Source organism: Phacochoerus africanus, chromosome 2, assembly GCF_016906955.1.
Source record: "Phacochoerus africanus isolate WHEZ1 chromosome 2, ROS_Pafr_v1, whole genome shotgun sequence".
Classification (NCBI taxonomy): domain Eukaryota; kingdom Metazoa; phylum Chordata; class Mammalia; order Artiodactyla; family Suidae; genus Phacochoerus; species Phacochoerus africanus.
In genome coordinates, this window is record NC_062545.1 from 35285236 (window position 1) to 35308265 (window position 23030).

General features: G+C 36.0%; 1 protein-coding gene across 2 annotated transcripts in view; it reads left to right on the forward strand.

The window, feature by feature from the left end:
• THEMIS (thymocyte selection associated) overlaps window positions 1–23030 on the forward strand; it is a 195219-nt gene that overhangs the window by 23937 nt on the left and 148252 nt on the right. For both annotated transcript variants that reach the window (XM_047758998.1, XM_047759008.1), the window contains exon 2: window positions 12370–12528. In XM_047758998.1, the coding sequence (XP_047614954.1) occupies window positions 12370–12528 (159 nt within the window). The remainder of the gene's footprint in view (window positions 1–12369; window positions 12529–23030) is intronic.

A 23030-nucleotide genomic window follows, 5' to 3' on the forward strand; every position in this document is an offset into this window, starting at 1 on the left:
CTGAAGTTTTCTTTTTTGTGATGTCTGTCTGTTTTTGGTATAATGGTAGTATTAGGCTGGATATTTCTTTTTTTAGGAACTTTGTAATTATGAATCAATTATCTTAAAATATTTATAGGACTGAACCAATTATTTTATTTTGGGTGAGTTGAGGTATATTGTGTTTTTTTTAGAAACTCGTTCATTTCACTTCAGTTGTCAAATTATGTAGGTTAAGTTGTTTATAGGATTCTCTTATTTCCTTTTTGACATCTTCAGGGTCTCTAGCCTTATCCTCTGTTTTATTCCTCTTATTTGTAATTTGTATCTTCTTTCTTTTTCAAAGTTGCCAATGGTTTGTCAAGTTTATTGATCTTTTCAAAGAATCATCTCTTTGCTTCATCAATTTTCTCTTTTTTTTGTGTTTTTCTTTCCAGGTTCTTGAGAAAGGGGCTTAGATTATTGATTGAAGATTTTTGCGCGCCCCCCCCTTTTAAAATTTTTTGGATGCACTAGTGGCATATAGAAGTGCCCGGGCCATGAATTGAATCTGAGCCACAGCTGCAACCTATGCTGTAGCTGCAGCAATGCTGGATCCTTTAACTCACTGCTCAGGGCTTGGGAATGGAACTGTTGCCTCTGCAGCAGCTCGGGCCGCTGCAGTTGGATTCTTAACCCACTGCATCATGGAGGGAACTTCACCCTTTTTAATTATAAACATTTAGTTCTATACATTTCCCCCTTAGTACTTCCTTATCAAAATGTGTGGTTTATTATGTTGCAGTTTTCTTTTCGCTCACAATTTATTTGGAGGTATGGTGTTTAGTTTTCAAGTGTTTGGAGAATTTCTTTTATCTTTCTGTTGTTGATTTGTGGTTTAATTCATTTTGTTCAAAGAATATTCTGATTCAGTTCTTTAAATTTATTCAGGTTTGTTTTGTAGCACAGAATATCTCAGTATATGTTCTGGTGGGCACTGAAAACAATGTGTATTTGCTGCCTTAAATATAATGTTCTATTAAGGTAGATCAGATTCTGTTGTTTGAAGATGTCCTTGTTCTATATGCTTACTCATTATTACTCTATATTCTTACTCATTATCTAGTATTTCTATCAACTGTTGAGAAATGAATATTGAAGTCTCCAGTTATGGATTTATCTACTTTTCCCTATATCAGTTTTTGCTTGGCATGTTTTTGCAGCTCTGTTGTTTGATATATGCATATTAAGATTGCTGTATTTTCTTGGTAGACTGACCCTTTTATCATTATATAATGTCACTCTCTGTCCCTGCTAATTTTCTTCACTCCGAAGTTTACTGTATCTGATGTTAATATAGCCATTCCTGCTTTCATGTGATAAATTTCTGTAGGCTATATCTTTTTCCATGCATTTTCTTTCAATCTGTCTGTATTGTTATGTTTGAAGCGAGTATTTTCTAGATACCATATATTTGGGTCATATTTTTTAATCCACTCCGCAAGTCTCTTTATTGATGTTTTTAGTCCATTTACAACTAGTGTAACTACCAGTATGCCAAGGCTTAAGTCTGCCATTATATATTTAGTTTTCTGTTTGCATTCTGAATTTTGTTTCTTCAGTAGGTGATGGGGAGCACCACCTCAATGATGCCAGGTGGGGTTAGAAGCCCAGGTTCCTTGTTCAGCCTCTGTTGACACCCAAAGGGGAGAGGATCCTCCTTACTTCTTTCTGGTCAGTGTGGGAGTAGAAGCTCCTCACTAAGCTTTCACCGATACTGCCCTTGATAGGAGGGATAATAGTGCCTTGTTACCCTTGCACACATGGCCTCTAGTTACACCTCGTGGTAAGGTAACACCTTATTGCATTGGGCAGTAGTGGAACTCCTAATTTTTTACTAGACATCCTCTGACGTCACCCCATGGAGGAGGATAAAGTAGACCTCAGTACTCCTGGGTGGAGTTGGAAGCCCAGACTCCCCACTCAGTTTCTGTGATAAAACATGGGGATTTATTACTGTCTCACAAAGATGCAAGTCCCATCTCTCAACTCTGCCTTTCCTGACACCTCAGCAAAGGGTGAGTAAGTATCTTATTACAGTCATTGTTGGTGAGATTCTAAGGTCTCTACTCAGCCTTTCCTGGTGTAGGTGGTTGTGGAACCTAACATTTTTCTGTGGTGTTTGGCTTGAGCAGAGTGATTATTGTCAAAAAGTTTTCTGTTTTACTGTACTGTTCCTTTCCTGCATTTTTGATGAGAAAGAACAAAGTGTATTAGAGTTTTTTTTTTTTTTTCTAGGCAACATTTCTAGATCACCAGCATCTTCAAATTCAAGTCTGAGCTTAGAAAATGTATGTCCACTCCATCTTCCCGGAAACAGATCTCCAAGTTGAAACCTTTTAATAAATTTTACTATAAACCTGAGATAAATACGCCTGGCACTCAATAAATATCTATTGAGTTGTTTAATAAATAAATATAGTACAGATATACTGTTCATGGAGCCCAGAAACCTGGGCTCTTTCTCTTAGTATATGCAGTTTATTTTCATAGAAATTATCTTCTTATAATCATAAATTTATATGATTTCTTGATTAACACATTTTATTTCAATATATTAAATATTTAATGGAGGTTAGAGACCACATATCATTTGGTGCCCATTTTATCAGTATAGTCACCATACTTATCACACACAGTCCTTTTTCTTGACACATAGCATGGATTTAAGTAATTTGTTGAATAGACTAAGATGGAACTACAGATACAGAGGGCTGATTGTATAGTATAGGCAGATTTTTGACTGCCTGGAAGGTAGGCATCCCAAACCCCAACAGTGTTTAAGCATCAGCTATGTTTTTTTGGGTGGTGTATAAATAGACCAGGTAATTTGCAGCCGGAGGCCAGATCATCATCCCAGATCTATATGAGTTGGTCACCTCGAGGAAGAAGGAGTTCAATATGTTGGCAAATTTATAACTCATTTATGGCATACCAAGTTTCATTGTACAAGTTGGGAAAGAATTGATCTTTAATGTATCTTTATTCCCAGCCCAAATCCATCATCTCAGGTTTCTATTTTCACTTTCATAATTTTCGCTTTCTTAGGATGGTAAAGAAAAGATCAGTTCTTTATTCAGGGAAAACCCCATCCCCATCCATAAGAAGACATTTATCTTTCATTTTGACCAAGAAAATCGCTCCAAGTTTACCATCGTATAACATTATACTGAGTTATTCAGTCTAAAGTAACATTATGTGAAATAAAAATAATGACACAAATGATGGCTAATATTTATTGAGCCCTAAATAGATGCCAGATTCTGGGCTCTGCACTTAAAATTGATTATCTATTTTGATTCTCAAAGCAACTATCAGAGGTAAAATTATTATCCTCATTTTAAAGAAAAGAAATTGAAGCACTGTCCCCATTTTACAGATGGAAATACTGCCTAAAGTCAAACATTTATTAAATGTAGATCCTGGTTTTCAAACTGACTCCAGAAAAGACATTCTTATCTGTGGTTCTTATCTAAATATATCCCTAAGAATGAATTGAGAGAGGGTGTGTGTGTGTGTGTGTGTGTATGCACCTGTGCATGTATGTGTGCGTTTAACTGTTGTATCTCTTAAGGGAGGCAAAGTTCAACACTGAAATTTCATCTGCTCTCTCAACCTCAGCAACAGACCCCCTGTCTTTGGTGTTTCAAATAAAAATATACATTTTTTTCTTCATAAAATAATGCAAGTTTTATAGGTACATGTAGCCTAATTTAAATAATGAAATATATATACCTTTTCCTCACCTTTTGGATTAGAAACTGTTAGCTGTCCCCCTAACTACAGGGGGTTGCTTGGCTAAAGATGTTGCACAGCTCCCTTAAAACTTAAAGTGACTACTTGATTAAGTTTCAGCCATTGGGTTTTGATAGTATTTGACATGTGAAATTTCTGTTACATACCACTGAAATAAAAGAAATATTTCCTTCTCTTCATCTTTCTTTCTCACTAGTTGAAATTTAAACGTGATGGTAGGAGCTGGAGCAGCCATCTTAGAACATCCCTAACAGGCACCATAAAACTTCTGAAACAATCAAGGGCATGTGTATTTTTGAGAGGCATGATACCTTATTGCACAACTCCACGAATGCCACTGATATCCATGTAAGTTGTGCTTCAAGTAGTTTTGTAATGAGCAACCTATGCTGTAAGCAGTGACCCTGAACACATTTCAGTCATTTGACAGATTGAGTTGTTATAAAGGACAACTCGTGATAGTTATCTTCAGATGTTTTAAGACTGCTATACAGAAGAATTGAATAGTTGTTTTTTGGATAATTCCAAGGATGGAAATAGTTCTAATATGTATATCCTATAGAAACACATATTCCACTTAAGAAGATGCAGAGCTTTTTAACAGTAAGAATTTCTCAAAAGTAGAGAAGGTCACTTTAAAATAATTGAAATTCCATCAGTGAAAGTGTTCAAATACAGTTTGGACAACAAGTTGGTAGAGATAGTGTATAGAGACTCAGTCATTTTAATATGTTAAAGAATATGATGGTATTTAAGCTTCTGACACTAAGGCTAGTGATTCAGAGATCGTTAGAGTTAATGGCCCTTGGCTTAGAGATATATGAAATTGAGACTCATCCTACAGCTGCCATTGGGCTATATAAAGTTGTGATTATTATCAAGTTAGATGTTTTATGTCTCAGTTCAGACAGCTCTCTGGGAAAAAATGATGAATTGAGGGAATCTGTATTCTTCTGCCAAATATCTTTTAACTAAGCCTTTGAGATCAAATTAGCCCAATCTGAGGATTAAAAGCTTTAAAAGTATCACCCAAGGGGGCTTAAAGAAAGCAAGAAAAGTCATAGTAGAGGAGTAGAGTGGGATAATTTATACCCAACATGCCATCTTCAGTTGATGACTAGCCACCTGGAACTTTATGTTGGGGAGGATTATTGGGCTTCATCTGGATTCAGCTGAAAATGTGCCATGGGTGATTATTGATGGGAAGGAAAAATGCTAGAATACAATTTCGATATTTGCTGTCTCTCTCATGGAGAATGCCTGGCATACTAGGTAGATGGAACGCACACAATTCATCTCCTAGGGGATTTCACCTGCTCCTGGCTTTAGACCTTAGCTGTATAGATCCAACAATTCAAAGTGTCTGGGCTCAGTCAGGTTCAAGCACTGCCTCATACAACTCAGAAGAATATAATATACAAATCAGAATGCCAATGTAATAATTTGCAATTAGAACTATTACTGTCAAGTTGATTAAAATTCCTGTGTCTTTTAGTGAGGGCACTCAGGCTGCTGGTGACATTGAGATAGATGAGTTAATAATATTAACACCTCGTGTATTAGTTATAACTTTCCTTTTTCCAGTCTGTTCAATTTTACTCTCTCATCCTGGTTCCCTGCACTAACTGACTTTGGTCATGTTTGTACTTAAAAGTTTAGAGAAGTGCCTCTCAAACTATCTGTAATGACAGTCCAGTTTATTTTCTTTTCCCAATCTGCTGTGGACTGGTACTTTAATAAAATGCAATATAAATGAATTATTTGAAAAGTAAAATGAAAAAATAAAGACATACAAAATGCAAGCGTATTTTCATTACTTAATTCAATGGACATAAGTTCAAAATTCATATTTCTTAAGCAGAATAGTTAATGAAATATTCAATGCTAGTGAGCTTAGGGAATGTTTGTAATACAGCAAGGCTTTATTTTTCATGCATTGGGTGAATACATTATAATGCATTGGAACACATGTATAATCAATTTAATCAGTGTATTTATATTCATCAAGTGGGATATGGAGAATAGGTTTATGATTTTAAATGGCTATAGAGGTCTACAGTAGCTTTTTTAAAAAAATTAGACTATAGAACATAAGTGAGTATATTAAAGTATATAAAATGTACTTGAAACCAAGTCATTCTTAAAACAGTAAACCAACCCCCAATGCAGCATTGTTCATATAAGAAATTATAATATTATTTAATTATGTCATTTTCAGAGTTAAAATTTGGGTAAAATGCAAGGAATGTTGGATCAATCATGTTGGGAGATGCAGAATCATTCTTTTGTTCCATCATCATAAGGAAACATTTCTTAGATATATAGGAGGGCTATTCATTTCACACATCCCAAATTCCTTTGCTCTGATACTTGTTAACACAAAGAGCTGCAATGATGACTTCTATTATAACACCAACTTGCAAACCCTCTAAGCACAGTTTTATTTAACCTATTAAATTGATTCTACATTAAACAAACATCACGTTTTTAGCTGGTGAATGAAACTGTGACTCTTGCATCCTCAACCGCTAAAACTTGATCATTGAAACGCCACACATTTCACTTAGAATGGTTGAATAGTTGGGCATTTTCAGGTTTCTGGCTTCTCTATGATTTTAATTGGCTTGACTCTCGGGCTCCACCCTTTTCAACATATTGTGTCTTTCCTTACTTCCCCGTATTCAGACTTTTTAAGACTCAAATATTCCCTATAGTTTCTAGACATTTCTGTCTTTACACTTGATTTCCTGGATAATGCTTAAACCTCAGTTCACCAGAAAACTGCCGTATTCTTTAGGAGTAAGAAAAATTACACCTTAGCTTTACTTGGTGTTGGCCATCATTTTCCTTAATACTTGGCACCATTGTTTTGCCCTCTATATATTGATGTTTCAGCAGAAGGGAAGAGAGTCTATGACTTTGGAAGATCATTTCCTATCAGTATTCAGATATACCTCTCAGTGATATATCCAGTATCCAACTGGTAGAATCCATCCTTAGTAAATCTGCAAGCTTGCTGTTTCATGCTTATGTATTTGCAAACTATATTCAGATATTAAGCTGATCTATTTTTAGGTATATTTTTCATGTAATAGGTGGGAATGACTTTGTCTTTGCCTTACAGGGCATGGAGACAGTCTCTTTATGGAAGACTGGCCATATAATAATAATAGTAATAAAAAATAATCACAACTGTTTGTGAGGAGCAAAGAGAGATCTCCTCTGTCGAGCCCAATCTGATATGGTTCTATTGACAATGTCGTATGATATCTATCCTACTTTACAGAGTAAATTCCTAACTCTTCCACACCTATCTCAAATCATTTTATGAGCCTCACTTTCAAGTCCAGCAATATAAAAATGGCAAACATAATGGAAAAGTGGCAAACTTAACAGGCAGAGATTCATATTATAAAACTAGCTGCCCTTAATGGTCACAAGGTGACCAACTAATCTCACATATGATTGTACATTTGTTATTAGACATACTAAATAAATATATAACCTATGCCAAAGCCTTGGGTTGACTGTGCTTTAAACTGCTGATGTAAAAGAACATCTATGATATTTATAATAATTTATTGTCTTTTTACAGTAAAGCTAAGTTATAACTAAGTTATAACCCACTAATTGACAAAAAAGTGCTACTAGTTATGTGTATGTGTGGAGGGATATAGTTAAGATGATGTCTCTTCTCTAGAAATCATAATAAATTCTAAAATGTACATGGTATCAGTGGTCAGAAAATATTACCCTAATAGCAGGCTGTGATAATAATCAGAGAGGGGCTATTCATGCAAAGTACTATTGGAGCACAGAGGGAAAAGTTCATTCCTGCTTAAATGGGAATAAAGGAAAGCTTTGATGAAGACAATGAATATGAGCTGAATCTTGAGGATTGGTTGAACTTTGGCAGGCTGATGAGGGGATGAGGGCTGGTATGGTGGAGGTAGGAGGTGGGGTGAGGAATGGAGGAAATAAGTGCAAATGGAATAAAGGGAAAAAGCCTCTAAATGAATCAAGTTTCCTCTTCCCTGACTGCAACACATTTTCAAGTTTGTAGAGGAAAAGGAAGAAAATCTATGGAACCAATTGTTTTGGCTTTTGTGATGTGATCATAGCATTGCTTATATGGATTGTCAAATAAGGGATGGGCTCATAAAAGGACATTAATGTGTCATTTTTATTGAGCAAAGTAGCATTACAGAAGAGGTGATTTCAAAGGCACATGGCTCTTTCATTACAGCCTTCAGGGGCGATATTTGATCACTGAAAACAGGCTGCTTTGTTCCAGCTTTCTCTGATGTTTGGCATTATCCTGAATACATATGCTCTGACTTGGAAAGAATCAGTCTGTAAAGATTTAATAGATTTGAGATTTGCATATTAAAAATGTGTGTCTTGTGGTTAAAAATGAAATGAAAACTATTTTTTATATCTAAATATACACAAACATAGTTCAGACACATATCTCAGCACATTTTTAAAAGGCAGTTAGGCATATTATATGTGCTTGTTCTGAGATTACAAAAGTTGGCTGTTTCTTAAATTAACCATTTTTTATTTTCACTGAGGAAAACTGTATTTTAAGAGACATAATAATGATGATAACAATGTACAAGAACCCTTCATAGTACAGGGATTTGAGATTTGCTTTATGTTCTTGTCACCTATTATGGACATAACTTTCTAGAGTGGGGTTTCGCTGACCTCTCTCTTTATTAAAAAATGAATTAAATTCTTTCTTGCTTAGAGAAAATTGGAAGTCACAAAGAATTAAAGATAAATGTTAAAGATTAACATTCGCATGAGGTTCTTTTCCTTCTGTGACTGAAAAAAAGTGATTTTCTTTTTTCAAAAGGAGAAAGATGATTAGAAAGAGACTTGAAGTGTCCTAAAAGCTTTTGGTGTGGTGACTAAAACTCACAGAATTTTCTCTTAGAATTTTCTGGCTTCTATTCCCTGTGAATTTATATGTAATCTCCCATAAGCTCATCTTTTAATTTTGAATTCCAGTGGAACTTTTGAAAGAAAGATGGCATTCTGAGTGAGTCAGTTTGCTGTACATTACATCTACAATTAGACATTCCTTGCGTTGAAATTAAGCCAAGCAGACTTCCACTGAAACAAGATAGGTCAAAGTATGTTCTATTTCATGTGACAAAGAAAAATCTCACCTTGTCACTTTGCAATTAAAAATCCTTCCCTTAAATATGTATGACTGGGTCACTGTGCTGTCCAGCAGAAAACTGACACAACACTGTAAATCAACTGTGTGGAGTTCCCATTGTGGCTCAGTGGTTAACGAACCTGACTAGCATCCATGAGGACGTGTTTGATCTCTGACTTGCTCAGGGGGTTAAGGATCCGGTGTTGCCATGAGCTGTGGTGTAGGTCGCAGACACGGTTTGGATCTCGCATTGCTGTTGCTGTGGCTGGCGGCAATAGCTCCGAGTCAACCCCTGGCCTGGGAACCTCCGTATGCCGCCAGCGTGGCCCTGAAAAGGCAAAAAGACCAAAAAAAAAAAAAAAAAGCAACCCCAAACAATTCAGGTCCTAAGTATCAGTTTGAATAAATATTTACATGTCAGGAAAAAAATCCTTCCCTGTCCCCACTTACATCATCCTCCACCTCAATGACACTCTTTCTTCTACCTGACATGTCGTCCTTCCTTCTCTGGTGAAATTTGTAACAGTCTCAGAAAAGAGACTATTTCAGTTACACGTTTGTTGTTTAGACCAGTGCTTTCCAAACCATGATGTACTTATGAATCATCTGGGGATCTTGTTGAAAATGCAGGTTCTGATTCAGCAGGTCTGGGATCTGGCCAAGATTCTAACAAGCTCCCAGGTGATGCAGCAGGCCACATTTTGGATAGCAAGCACCTGTTACATATGGCCTCATATTAAATTGGTATTAGTTCCTGGGTCCTAATAACTGAAAATGTAAATTTTCTGACTCTGAGGTTGCTTTAGACTTCGATTGCTTTTTATTTATTGGTAATTTTATAAAGACACTACATGATCTGGATTCCCTCTACCTCTATAGTTTCCTTTCTTGCTAGTTCCCATTTCTTTCTTTATATTTCAGACATAACAATTTATATGAAGTTTCCAGAATGTATCAGGCTCTTTCACATCTCTCTTCCTTTTTAAATACTATTTCCTCCTCCTGTCCTATCTTGTGATGCTTCCTTTAAGACTCAGCTCCGGAGTTCCGGTCGTGGCGCAGTGGTTAACGAATCTGACTAGGAACCATGAGGTTGCAGGTTCGATACCTGGCCTCCTTCAGTGGGTTAAGGATCCGGCATCGCCCTGAGCTGTGGTGTAGGTTGCAGACACGGCTTGGATCCCGCGTTACTGTGGCTGTGGTGTAGGCCGGTGTCTACAGCTCCAATTGGACCCCTAACCTGGGGACCTCCATATGCCATGGAAGCGGCCCTCGAAAAGGCAAAAAAGACAGAAAAAAAAAAAAAAAACAACAAAAAACAACTCAGCTCCACTATCATCTCCTCTACAAATCTTTCCCTAATCTCTTTACTATATAATTGCTTAATTAAATGCCTCCAATTCACTCCCACAATTCCCCATATTTTCTATATTACAACTTTCTCATAATCTGCTGCAGTTGTCTGCTTATGTGTCTATTCTTTTCAAAACAGTGCTTCTGTGGGGGAAGACATGCATTTTATCTATGATACCTACTGCCAATTACAATGTCTGACACATAGTAGGTGTTCATTAAAGTTTTCTGAATGAATAAGAAAGGAAGGTTGATGTGTTGGTAATTATGCAGTAATATATTGCAGTATTTTTCCATGAAGCTTAAAATTGATTTGGGAGTAATAAAAACTAAAGTCATAAAAAAGTTAAGTGCGGGATGAGATAATACTGAAGATGTAAAATGTTAGTATGTAATTAGTTGCCAAATCAGGATCATAGAAAATAGCTATTCTGAGTTCACTGGAATAAAATGTCAATGTGGATGTTATTATTTCTTAATATCCGAAGTTGTTTCTTAAGGGATTTGAGATGGCTGACAACACAACATATTGGAGTTAATGAAAAGCATGAACACGTGTAGTTGAGAGACTAGTATGAAAAAAGGCGGGAGTTTAGAAGTATATGAGGAACAGATATACTAGCATGTCTACAAAAATGATCTCTATTAAATAATGGACAGTAAGGTTGGTGTGCTAGATTTTCATTTCCACTCTCAGCCTGGGAGGCTGACTTCTGAGGGATCAACAGCATCCTTGTCCTCTAACTTCTGGCTGGGTTTGAGCAATGGGATGTCCTGGCAGATGATCTAATGGAGAAAAGAAGAATGACAGGACATTTATGTTCTTGCGTTGCCTAGAAGTGGCTGTGCCTGTGTATAAATTGCCCCTTTTTTAAAACCTCAAATCGTACTAATTTGCCTTTGGGGCTCTGATACAATCACAGGGTTGTTTAAAACACGATTGAATACTGAGCTTAATATGATGATCATTTATGATGATCATTAATGCTATAAAAATGTTTTAGGAGCCTGCTCTATATCAAGCAAGATTCTTTGAGGAGGGGGTTCAACAGAGAAAAATTCAGAAAACCAGCCAACCACCCAAACTAAAATCTTGTGCTCAGATTGTTCACATTTTAGTGTGGTAAAGAGGATGTAAATCACATTGAAGGTGAGGGAAAATTGGTATGTTTCAAACCCCACTGTTCTGCGATGCTTGTTTACATCAGCCTCTCATTTACTGCTCTCTTGTAAAGCAGTAATATCCTAAAGATGTACTTTTGGTCTTGACCCCTTTTTTACTGGGGGTAGATTATCCAGAACTTTTACTTCTCCTCTTTCCTCTTGCTCGTCTTCTGGTTATTTCACTGCTCACTGTGCCTTCATCAGTAGATAAAAAAGAAAATAAATGGATGAAAAATTTAGCTTTGACATCTATGATAAAAGGTTTTTTAGGAAGGAGACTGAAATCCTGAACTAAAATGAAGCTTTTCAATTTACCTGGACTGGTCTGCCCCCTATTGCCATAAAGATATTGAGAGTTGCTTCCAGCTTGTCAAAAACGAAAGATATAATGGACAAAATGTTATATTCATGATGATGAAGAGAACCAGGTCTTATAAATAGATATGATGCTCTAATAGAAAGCCCTGGTGTGCAAACCCTCTGTCTTTGGATGTTGGATTGTATTACGGCCTTGTTTGCAGTACTTACTTAGATCATTGTTGACTCATGTGAGCTTAATTCTGTGACCCAAGAAAAAAAGATCATAAATCCCAGCAGGGGAAGACATGGTTGTGGCTTGACCTTGGAAAGATGAGCTAAAGGTGCTGAGGAAACCATAAATTCAATTTGCAATAATAACAAAAATAAAATTGTTTACACTTTGTCCAGTGGGTGAAGTGAAAAATCTAATCTAATATTTTCCCTGGTACATGCTGTACATTTTGCCAAGTTTGATTAAATTCCTGTTTAGTGGGTAGCTAAGAGAGGAACTGAATAAAAACACTTCCTATGAGGCTTTTGATGCATACTTTGTTATTCATTAGTGAATTCTTTTTTTAAAAGCTGTTTTTCCTCTTTTTTTTTTCTAGGTTCTATTTATGAAATGTTTGGAAATGAATGCTGTTTGTCAACAGGAGAAGTGATTAAAATTACTGGCCTCAAAATTAAGAAGATCATAGCTGAAATTTGTGAGCACATTGAAGGTTGTGAGTCTCCACAACCATTTGAACTGCCTATGAATTTTCCAGGTACAGTAATTTGCAATCATTTCTCATTTGTAAAACTGTATCGTTAAATGTTATATATATTTAACAATTGAAAATAATGAAAAAATGGTAGTTTGGTTGTTTTTTTTTTTTTTACTCTAGCGTGGGTGTGAAAAAAATCAGAATTCTCGCAGTTCACTGCTTTTAAGAACTAATAGCAAATATTTTCTCACCTTTTTAATAAACGTTGTTTCCTTAGGACTTAATATTTTCTGTTAAATATTTAGTAACTTTAGCTATGTGCACCATTAGCTGTTCTGGATGGTGGGAATGAAGAAATTAAAGATATATTTTCATAAGTTACTTTGAATTATTATTTCTTAAACGTGTGTACCCTCTTTATTCCTATTGCCATTATTCTAGCACCCTGGTCTGGCTGCTCTTCTTTGACTATTAACTCAAGTTTCAAAAATCAGCTGAAATGTCATGTCTCCTGGAAAACTTTGCTGACCTTCTAATCTAATCTGGGTATCTCCCTTTCATGTACCCAAAATATCTTGGGCTCCATAGCATGCGTTATTGGATAGTAATTGATGATGTTATTGTTATCTTATTCTTTAGACCAGGGTTGGCATACTTCTTCTGAAAAGGACCATATAGTAAATATTTTAGCCTTTGCCTGCCAAATGGCCTCTTTAACAACTATTCCACTCTGATGTTGTAACATGAAAGAAGTTACAAATAATACCTAAACCAATGGGCTGTGGTTTGATAAAAATTAATTTACATGAAAACAAGTGGCTGGCAGAATTTGGCCTGTGAGCTATAGTTTGCTGAACTTTTCTGGAGACTGAAACTCTTTGACAGATGAAATAATTACATATGTAACTGTATTTCTAGTAACAAGCACATTTTCTGGCACAGAGAATGTATTTAATATTTGCTTATTGAATAAATAATCCTTTATTGAATGAATGATTAATGGAAAAGGAAAATCTAGCAAGCATTTACAACATAATGTGGTTCATGGGATGGCTGAAGAATGTGTGGGTTCTACAAGGGTCTTGATAAGGAGCATGTTGTGTTTCAGAATATAGATTTCAGAGTCATTTGAATCCCAACTCTGTTACTTCTTAGTTATGTTACCTTGCCAAGTTATTTACCATCTTCTCATGTAAAATGGGAATAATCATACCATCTATCTCCTAATATTGTTGGAAGGATTAAGAATTTAAATTTTATTTAGATTGGTTAGAGTGATACTTGTCATATAGCAAGGACTATAAAAAATGTCAGCTTTTGTTGCCATTATCATTTTTATTATCATCATTGGTGGAGTCAGTGAAAGCTTTTCAGAGAATGTTATGCTTGAGCTGAATTTTGGAGAATTAAAATAAATTAACTGTATGAGGACAGGAGTCTTCCAAATGCTCCAACATTTTACCCATTTCATTTGAAATCTTACTCAATGTTTAATTCTTATTATTTCTTATTTACTCCATTATATATAGCATTAGACTGCCAGTTATGTTTTAAACTCAAAGAATCCAATGTATATATATTTAATTTTTTAAATTATGGTTGATTTCCAGTATAATTTTAAAACATCCTTCATTTTTCAATTTTCCATTTTTTTGTTTATGATTTCTAATTTTATTATATTGTGATCATAAGTCATACTTTGTTAATTGAGACTGGTTTTATGGCCTCACATATAGCCTATCCTGGAAAATCTTCCATATTCATTTGAGAAGAATGTGAATTCTGTTGTTGTTGGGTCGAGTATTCTACAGGTGTCTGTTGCTTTATAGTATTGTTCAAGTCTTCTATGTCCTTGTGAATCTTTTGTCTAGTTCTATTCCTTTAGAAAGTGAAATACTGAAGTTCCCAGTGATTATTGCTCAATTCTCTATTTTTGTTTTCAATTTTGTCATCCCTAACTTCAAGTATTTAGGGATTCTAAGGTGTATATGTATTTGTAATTATCAGTTTTTTTTTTTTTTTTTTTGCTTTTTAGGACCTGCAGCATATGGAAGTTCTCAGGCTAGGGGTCGAATCAGAGCTGCAGCTGCTGGCCTATGCCATAGCAACATGGGATCTGAGCCATGTCTGTGACCAACAACAGGGATCATGGCAACACTAGATCCTGAACCCACTAAGGGAGAACAGGGATCGAACCCTCATCCTCATAGATACTCTTCGGGTTCTTATCCTGCTGAGCCACAATGAAAAATCTTTGTTACCTTTTTTTGAGAGAGTTTCCCTTTTACCATTATATAATATTCTTTGTCTCTAGTAACAATTTTTGTTTCAAAGTCTATTTTTTTCTAGTACTTGGGTAGTACAGTCTACCTCCTTCTATTCTTTTACTTTCAAATAATTTGTTTTTAATCTGAATAGGTCTCTTGTAGACAATTTATAGTTGGACGAAGCTTTTTAAAATCCATTCTGCCAATCTCTGCCTTTTAAGTATTTAATCCGTTTATATTTAATGTAATTAGCGGTAGTGTAAGATTTACATCTGCCATTTTGCTATTTGTTTTCCGTATGTCTTAGGTCTTCATGTTTCTCTCTCCATTTTGGCCTTCTTTTGTGTTAAACAGATATTTTTTATTGTGTGATTTTAATTCCCCTTTTTAAAAAATAGATTTTATTTTTAGAGCTATTTTAAGTTCATAGAAAAATTGAATCAAAGGTACAGAGACTTCCTATATTCTATTCCACCTGTCTCAAATTTGCAAAGCTTTCTCAGTATCAAAATCCCAGTATGTCTTTTCATGCTTTGTAGCTCATATCTTTTCCATACTGAATAGTAGTTCTTTGTAATACCACTGTCCATGGTTCACCTACTGAGGAACAACTTGTTTGCTTTCAAGTTTTGGCAGTTATGAATAAAACTCTTGTAAAAATGCATGTGCAAATTTTTGTGTGGATATTAGCTTTCAGTTTATATGGGTAAATTCCTAGGAACATTATTGCTAGACCATATGGTAGGAATATGTTTAGCTTAAAGAAAGTACCAAACTGTTTTCCAGAATAGCTGCAGAACTTTGCATTCTCACCAGCAATGAATGAGAGTTCCTGGTGCTTCACATCTCCATCAGTATTTTGTGTTGTCAGTGCTTTGGATTTTGGCCATTCAGACCATATATACAACTATGGTATACTATTATGGTTTTAATTTTCAATTCCATAATGAATATAATGTTGAACATATTTTCATGTGCTTATTGCCATGCCACCTTCTTTGGTGAGGTATCTGTTCAGGTCTTTTGCCCACTTTTTAGTCAGGTCATTTGTTTTCTTGTTGATTTTGAAGAGATCCTTGTGGATTTGGGATACAAGTCCTTTATCAGATATGTTCTTTGCAAATTTTTTTTTCTCAAACTGTAGTTTGTCTTCTTATTCTCTTGACAGTATCATTCATTGAGCAATTAAAAAAAATAAAGTCCAGTTTATCAATTATTTCTCTCATACATTTTGCCTGTGGTATCATGTCTAAAAATTCATCATCAAACCTAAGATCATCTAGATTTTATGCTCTGTTATCTTCTAGGAGTTTTACAGTTTTGCATTTTACATTTGGTTCTGTGACACATTTTGAATTAATTTTTTTAAAAGGTGTAAAATCTGTGTCTAGATTTTTTTAACATGTGGATACCCAATTGTTCTAGCATCATTTGTTGAAAATACAGTTTTTGCTCCATTGTATTGCCTTTGCTCCTTTGTCAAAGATCAGTTGACTATGTTTATATGAGTTTATTTCTAAGGTCTTCCTTCTGTTTTATTGATTGCTTTATTTTTCATTCTTTCCTTTCCCTTCCTTTCCTTTCCCTTCCCTTCCCTTCCCTTCCCTTCCCTTCCCTTCCCTTTCCTTTCCTTTCCTTTCCTTTCCTTTTCATGTCTGTACCTGTGGCATATGGAAGTTCCCAGGCTAGGAATTGAATTGGAGCTGTACTGGGGGCCTATGCCATAGCCACATCAACACCAGATCCAAGCCACATCTGTGACCTATGCTGTAGCTTGTGGCAACACTGGATCCTTAACCCAAAGAGTAAGGCCAGGAATCAAAACTGCATCCTCATGGACATGGTATCAGGTTAACCCACTAAGCCACAATAGGAACTCCATTGTGTTGTGGGTTTTTTTTATTATTATTATTATTCTGTTTAGGGTTCTCCAAGCTTCCTGGACCAGTGATTTTGTGTCTGACATTAATTTTGGGGAAATCTCAGTCATCACTGCTTCGAATGTTACTTCTGTTTTTATTTCTCTTTCTTTTCCTTCTGATATTCTGTTATGCATATGTTACACCCGTTATTGTTGTCTTACAGTACTTGGATATTCTCTTCTGCATTTTTTTTTCCTCCTCATTGCTTTTCTGTTTTAGAAAGTTCTATTGATATATCTTCAAGCTCAGAGAGGTTCTTTCCTCAGCTCTGTCCAGTCTACTTATGAACACATCAAAGGCATTCTTCATTCCCATTACAATGATTTTTTTTTTTTATCTTTAGCACTTTGTTTGATTTTCTCTTAGGATTCTGTCTGCTTACATTGCCCACCTGCTCTACTTTATTCACTAGAATCCTTAGCATATTAATCAAAATTGTTTTAAATTCCTGGTCTGATTGTTTCAACATCCCTGCCATATCTGTGTCTTATTCTGATGCTTACCCTGTCTTTCAATTGTCTTTTTTATTTTTATTTTTTTGCTTTTTTTTAAGTATACTTTGTACTTTCTGTCATGATGGTCAGGCACAATGTACTGGTTAAAAGGAGCTATAGTAAAAAGACCTTTAGTAATGTGGCAATACATTGCAGCAGGAGGGGAAATAATCTCTAGTGCTGTGATTAGGTTATAGTATTTTTGTAAACTTGTGCCTTTGAACTGTGAACTTCATGAGTGCTTCTCAGTCCTGTTCCCCCACTCCTTAGGTGGGACAGGATGGCTAGAGTGGGTTAGAGTTGGGTATTTCCCTTCTCCCATCTGGAAGACCAGAGTGGGCTAAAGCTGGGTATTTCCCTTTCCCCGAGTGGAAAGGTGAGAGTGGGCTTTTGTTGTGTATTTTCCCTGAGTGGAAGGCTAGAGTGGGTGTTAGTTGCGTATTTTCATCCCTCCGGGGCAATGAGTCCTGATAAAAACACCAATAGTCTCTCTTGAGGGTAAGTCTTATTAAGAACAGAATGTTCTGGCCTGTTTCAAAATGGTTTCTTTTACCTTCTCCCTTCCAGAAGCACGAGGGGATTGTTCTCTGCTATTCACAATGAAAGCCAAGTTAAGTTTTTGGAGGTAAAACTTAAATTGTGGGGACCTCCCCTATGATTAGGCACCCCCCTGGAATTTTTTACTCTCAGACTTGCCCACTCCTAAGCCTCTAACAACTCATTGAATTGCAGTTCAGATTCGTCTACTCTGGTACCGGTTTCTGTAGAGGTTTCTTCTCTGGTATATTGTGATTTTCTGTATTTTCCTGTCTATCTTTCCAGTTTTGGAGGCAGTAGCTTGTCCTCTGATTTCACTTCTCTGATATGTATAGGAAGAGTCACTGACTTTTCAGTGTATTCAGCTTTCCTTTCCCCCTCCCTCCCTCTCTCTCTCTCTCTCTCTCTTTCTTTCTTTCAACAGAGTGATAAATTCCAAACTCCAAACTCCTAATACACCAGAACAGAAACTGGAAGTCCAGTCCTTTTTTAAAAATGCCTACTATGGGAGTTCCCGTCGTGGCGCAGTGTTTAACGAATCCGACTAGGAACCATGAGGTTGCGGGTTCGGTCCCTGGCCTTGCTCAGTGGGTTGATGATCCGGCGTTACTGTGATCTGTGGTATAGGTTGCAAACTCGGCTTGGATCCGCGCGTTGCTGAGGCTGTGGCGTAGGCCGGTGGCTACAGCTCTGATTGGACCCCTGGCCTGGGAACCTCCATATGCTGCGGGAGCGGCCCAAGAAATAGCAAAAAAAAAAAAAAAAAAGACAAAAAAAAGCCTACTATGTATATATTTATTTAGTTATTTTTTAGTAGTAGCCTTGGAATTACAATTAATGTCTTAATTTATAACAATCTAGTTTGGATTAACTAATTTAACTTCAACAGTATATAAAATTTGTCTCCTATATAGTCATTTCTTACCCTCTGGTTCAAGTTGTTATTATCATAAAAATTACATCTTTAAATATTATGTGCCCATCAGCACAGATTTACAACTCTTCTTTATAAAATTTTTTAAATAAGATAGGAAAAAAAACTGAAAACAAAACATGCATTGAAACTTTTTAAGTATATACTTTCATATTTACCTTTATTGAGACTCTATTTCTTCATGTGAAATGGTTACTGTCTTGTATTCTTCCAGTTCAGCCTGATGGAATCCCTGTAGTATTTCTTGTATGACAGATTTGATAATGATAAATTCTCTTGGTTTTTGTTTATCGGGCAATGTCTTAATTTCTCCCTTATTTTTAAAGGGCTTTTTTTTCTGGACAGAGAATTTTTGGTTGATAGTCCTTTTCTTTCAGCACTTCAAATGTGCTATCCCAGTTATTTCTGGCCTCCATGGTTTTTAAGTAGAAATTAGCTTTTAATTTTATGAGAAAACCCTGGTACATGATAAATCTTTTCTTCTCTCCTTTCTTTCAAAATTCTCTATTTGTCTTTGATTGTCAACATTTTAATCATGAAATGTCTAGCCTTGGTTCTCTGAGTTTATTCTACCTGGAGTATGCTGAGCTTCTTAAATGTGTAGATTAATGCTTTTCATCAAATTTTGGAAGTTTTTTCGATTACCTCCTAAAACATTCTTTCTACACTTTTTTCTCTCTCCTCTCTTTCTGGGGCATTCATTATTCACATATTGATATGCTTGATGGTATTTCATAGGTCTTTAAGGCTCTGTACATTTCTCTTCATGATTTTTGTTTTTTAGAATGTATAATTTCAATTGACTTCTTTTTATATTTGACTTATATTTTCTATTTGCTAAGACTTAATTTCGATACTTCCTTTTCATTCCATAGACATAGTTTCTCTTAGTTCTTTGAACATATTTAACATAGCAGTTTAAATTCTTTCTCTGGGAATTCTAGTGTCTGGGCTTCCTTAGAAACAGTTTCTATTGATTTATTTTTCCCCTTGTTTATGGGCCAGACATTCTCATTCCTTTGTCTCACAATTTGTTGTTGAAAACTGGATATTTTAAACAATAGAATATGTCAGCTGTAGAAGTTAGATTCTCCTCCCTCATCAGGCCTTGTTGTTGCTAATTTTTAGTGACTTTTTGAAGTAAGTTGCAAAGTCTGCATTCTTTGTGATGTGTGGTCACTGAAGTCTCTGCCCAGTTATCTTGATGCAAAATGAATGTCTGGACAGAAATTTCCTTAAACAACCAGAACCAAGAAGTCTCCCAGTCTTTGTCAAGAGATTTTGTGCTCATACGGGGGCATGCCTTCAACACTCAGTGAGGCTATTGAAAACTCCTGCTTAGCTTTTATTTCCTGCTTATGTAGAGTTTCAAAGTCAACCAGAATTGAGAGCCTTAAGGACTTCTCAGGTCTTTCGTGAGCATGCACGTATTTCTGGATATGTGCACAGTTACCATATATGCATACAGTCCTTTAGATTTCTAGGAATATGTTGGAACTTTCCAGTGTCCTGATGGACATCTCATTCCTTACCTTTCCTTTTTAGGCTTTTTGGGCAACCTGGTTTTGCTCCAACTGTTATACACCACTGCAGGCAGCCACAAATATTAAATAATTGCCTCTCATTGTTTTTGATAAATGGCCTGAGGGAAAGTCTTTTCCCACTGAGTGAACTTGAAAGAGATTGAATAAAGACAGCATTGCAAATAGAATCTTCCAGAGAGTCACCAGATATGTCAAATAATAACAATTTTCTGAGAATGAGCTTTGAAGGAACTCCAACTTCTTTTTGCTCCATCTTGTGACTGCTAGGCTGCTAGCTTTGCTGTGTTTTCAAGGTTATTGTGCAGTTGAAGAGGGTGGGAGAATTGGGAATGCAGCAAGTTAAAATGCCACAATGTTTGCTCTTCTTACTAAGATACTGCTATTTTTTTTTATTAATGAATACTCTCCAGATTTTCGCACTTCTTTGGTTAATTTCCAGAGTTCTGAAAAAATTAATCCTAGCTTTTTTTTTTTAACCAGTCTTTCCATTACTTTTATGGAGGAAACAATTTTCAAAGGTCTTTTATCCCATTTTGTTGATATCATTCACCCTTCTGTATTGAAGTATATGAACATAGATCCTTAATTTCTCATGTTAATTCAGAAATTTTAATGAAGATGACCATAACCTTCACAAGGGTACCCAAGGTACCTTTTCTTTGCGAATAAAGATGCTCTGCTGAAGAAAGTTATCCAGCCTTTAACCAGTAAATGTAGCTTTGTAGAAGTAGCTCCAGCAAATGAAAACTTAAGCAACAATTTAAAAAGGAAAGCTTTGTAGAGATTTAGCAAGGACTTTTTTTTTTTTTTTTCCTTTTTAGGGCCTCACTTAACAGCATATGGAAGTTCCCAGGCTAGGGGTCAAATTGTAACCACAGCTGCTGACCTACACCACAGCCACAGCAATGCCAGATCCCTGACTCACTGAGTGAGGCCAGGGATCCAACCCGCATCCTCAAGGATACTAGTCAGGTCATTTCTGTTGCATCACAATGGGAACTCTGGCATGGACTCTTTAAAGGAACAAAGTGGAAGTTCATTTTAGCTAAATGTGAGTGGGGACTAAATTAGCAATATGCATAACTGGTTTCAACCCATATTAATGTTGTGTTTCCGTATGTCTTTATTATGTCACCTCAAAAATGTTCAATATATTAAAAGAAATAAAAAGCAATCATTTCAGTTCTTTATGGAAACAAACCTACTGCTTTAAAAGCACAATTTGTGGGAGTTCCCGTCGTGGCGCAGTGGTTAATGAATCCAACTAGGAACCATGAGGTTGCGGGTTCGGTCCCTGCCCCTGCTCAGTGGGTTAACGATCCAGCGTTGCCGTGAGCTGTGGTGTAGGTTGCAGACGCGGCTCGGATCCCGCGTTGCTGTGGCTCTGGCGTAGGCCAGTGGCTACAGCTCCGAGTCGACCCCTAGCCTAGGAACCTCCATATGCCGCGGGAGCGGCCCAAAGAAATAGCAAAAAGACAAAAAAAAAAATTAAAAATAAAATAAAATAAAATAAAAGCACAATTTGTTATTTTAGAAGACAGCCCTCTTGGCTGAGCCCTTTTATGAGTTAGAAAACATGCTATTTTTGCCAAACACAACACAAATATATTCTAACATTTGGTAGTTGATTGTATTGTCCACATAGATTGTTAAGTAATGTAATGTTTGTGTTATAGTGAAGTTCCAAATTTCTGGGTTACTTCTTGGAGAGATTTGTTCCTGCTTCATGATGTTATGAAGCATGAATAATAAATGCTTTCTCTTTAGACATAAGAAATATCCTGAAAGAATTTGTTTCAATACATTTTTTTCTGGTGGACAGTTTTTTATTTCCAAACAGCAAGTTTACATAATATCTCTAAACCCACATGTTCACAGAAGGTTTCAGTTGCATCAATAAAAGCACCATTAAAATTACAAGGCTTAATAAAAGACATTTTTCTGTTTGAGTTTTTAGATCATATTTTATGAGTTTTATGATGGTGTTGCTAGCAGTGTGTAAGAAATGTGATTGTAGAGCTTAGATGTGGAACATTCTCTACTACCCTACATGCTATCCTGCTCACATCACACTCTCCAGTGAGAATCCTGATGAAGTGCCAGACAAAGTTCTAAATACTTTTACATGTAAAATTGTTCTAAACACTCTTACTAATTGAATTCACATGTCACATATGAGCAAACAGTTATAGAAAGGCCAAGTAACTTGCCCAAGATCACATACTTAAGTAAATAGTTATGTTAAATTTACATAAACCGTGTTCAGTAGAAGTATAATGTGTTTATTCATGTTTATTCAAACTCTTGTATTTATGTGGCTGTTCCAGGAAGCTTCAGTTCTTCGACACGTGGTCCACTCTGTAGGGTTTCCCCTGAGTGAGTGATATGAGCAAGCCCAAAACAGAAACCAGAGTCTTCTATAACCTAATCTCAGAAGTGACATACTATCATTTCTGCTCTATTCTTTTGATCACTCAGACAGATCTGGTGCAGTCTGGGAAGCGACTGCACAAAGGTGTGATTACCAGGCGACAGGGGCAGGAATCACTAGGACCATCTTGAAGGCCACCTAGCACAGATATTTTTGAAAGTAAAAAAAAAAAAATGGTGAAATTAATTTTAGTAATATATTTAATTAAAAATATATATCTAAAATTTTGTCCTTTTAATCAACATAAAATTCTTGAGATATTTTACATTCATCTCATAGTAACTCTAAAACCAAGCATGTATTTTCCACTTCTAGCACATACTGAGTCTGGGCGTGCAGATTTCAAGTAGCTGCCTTTCGAAGGCTCAACACAATGCTTCAACTGTGATGTGTATTGGAGAGCACCAATACATATCTAAACCATTCCAGACTG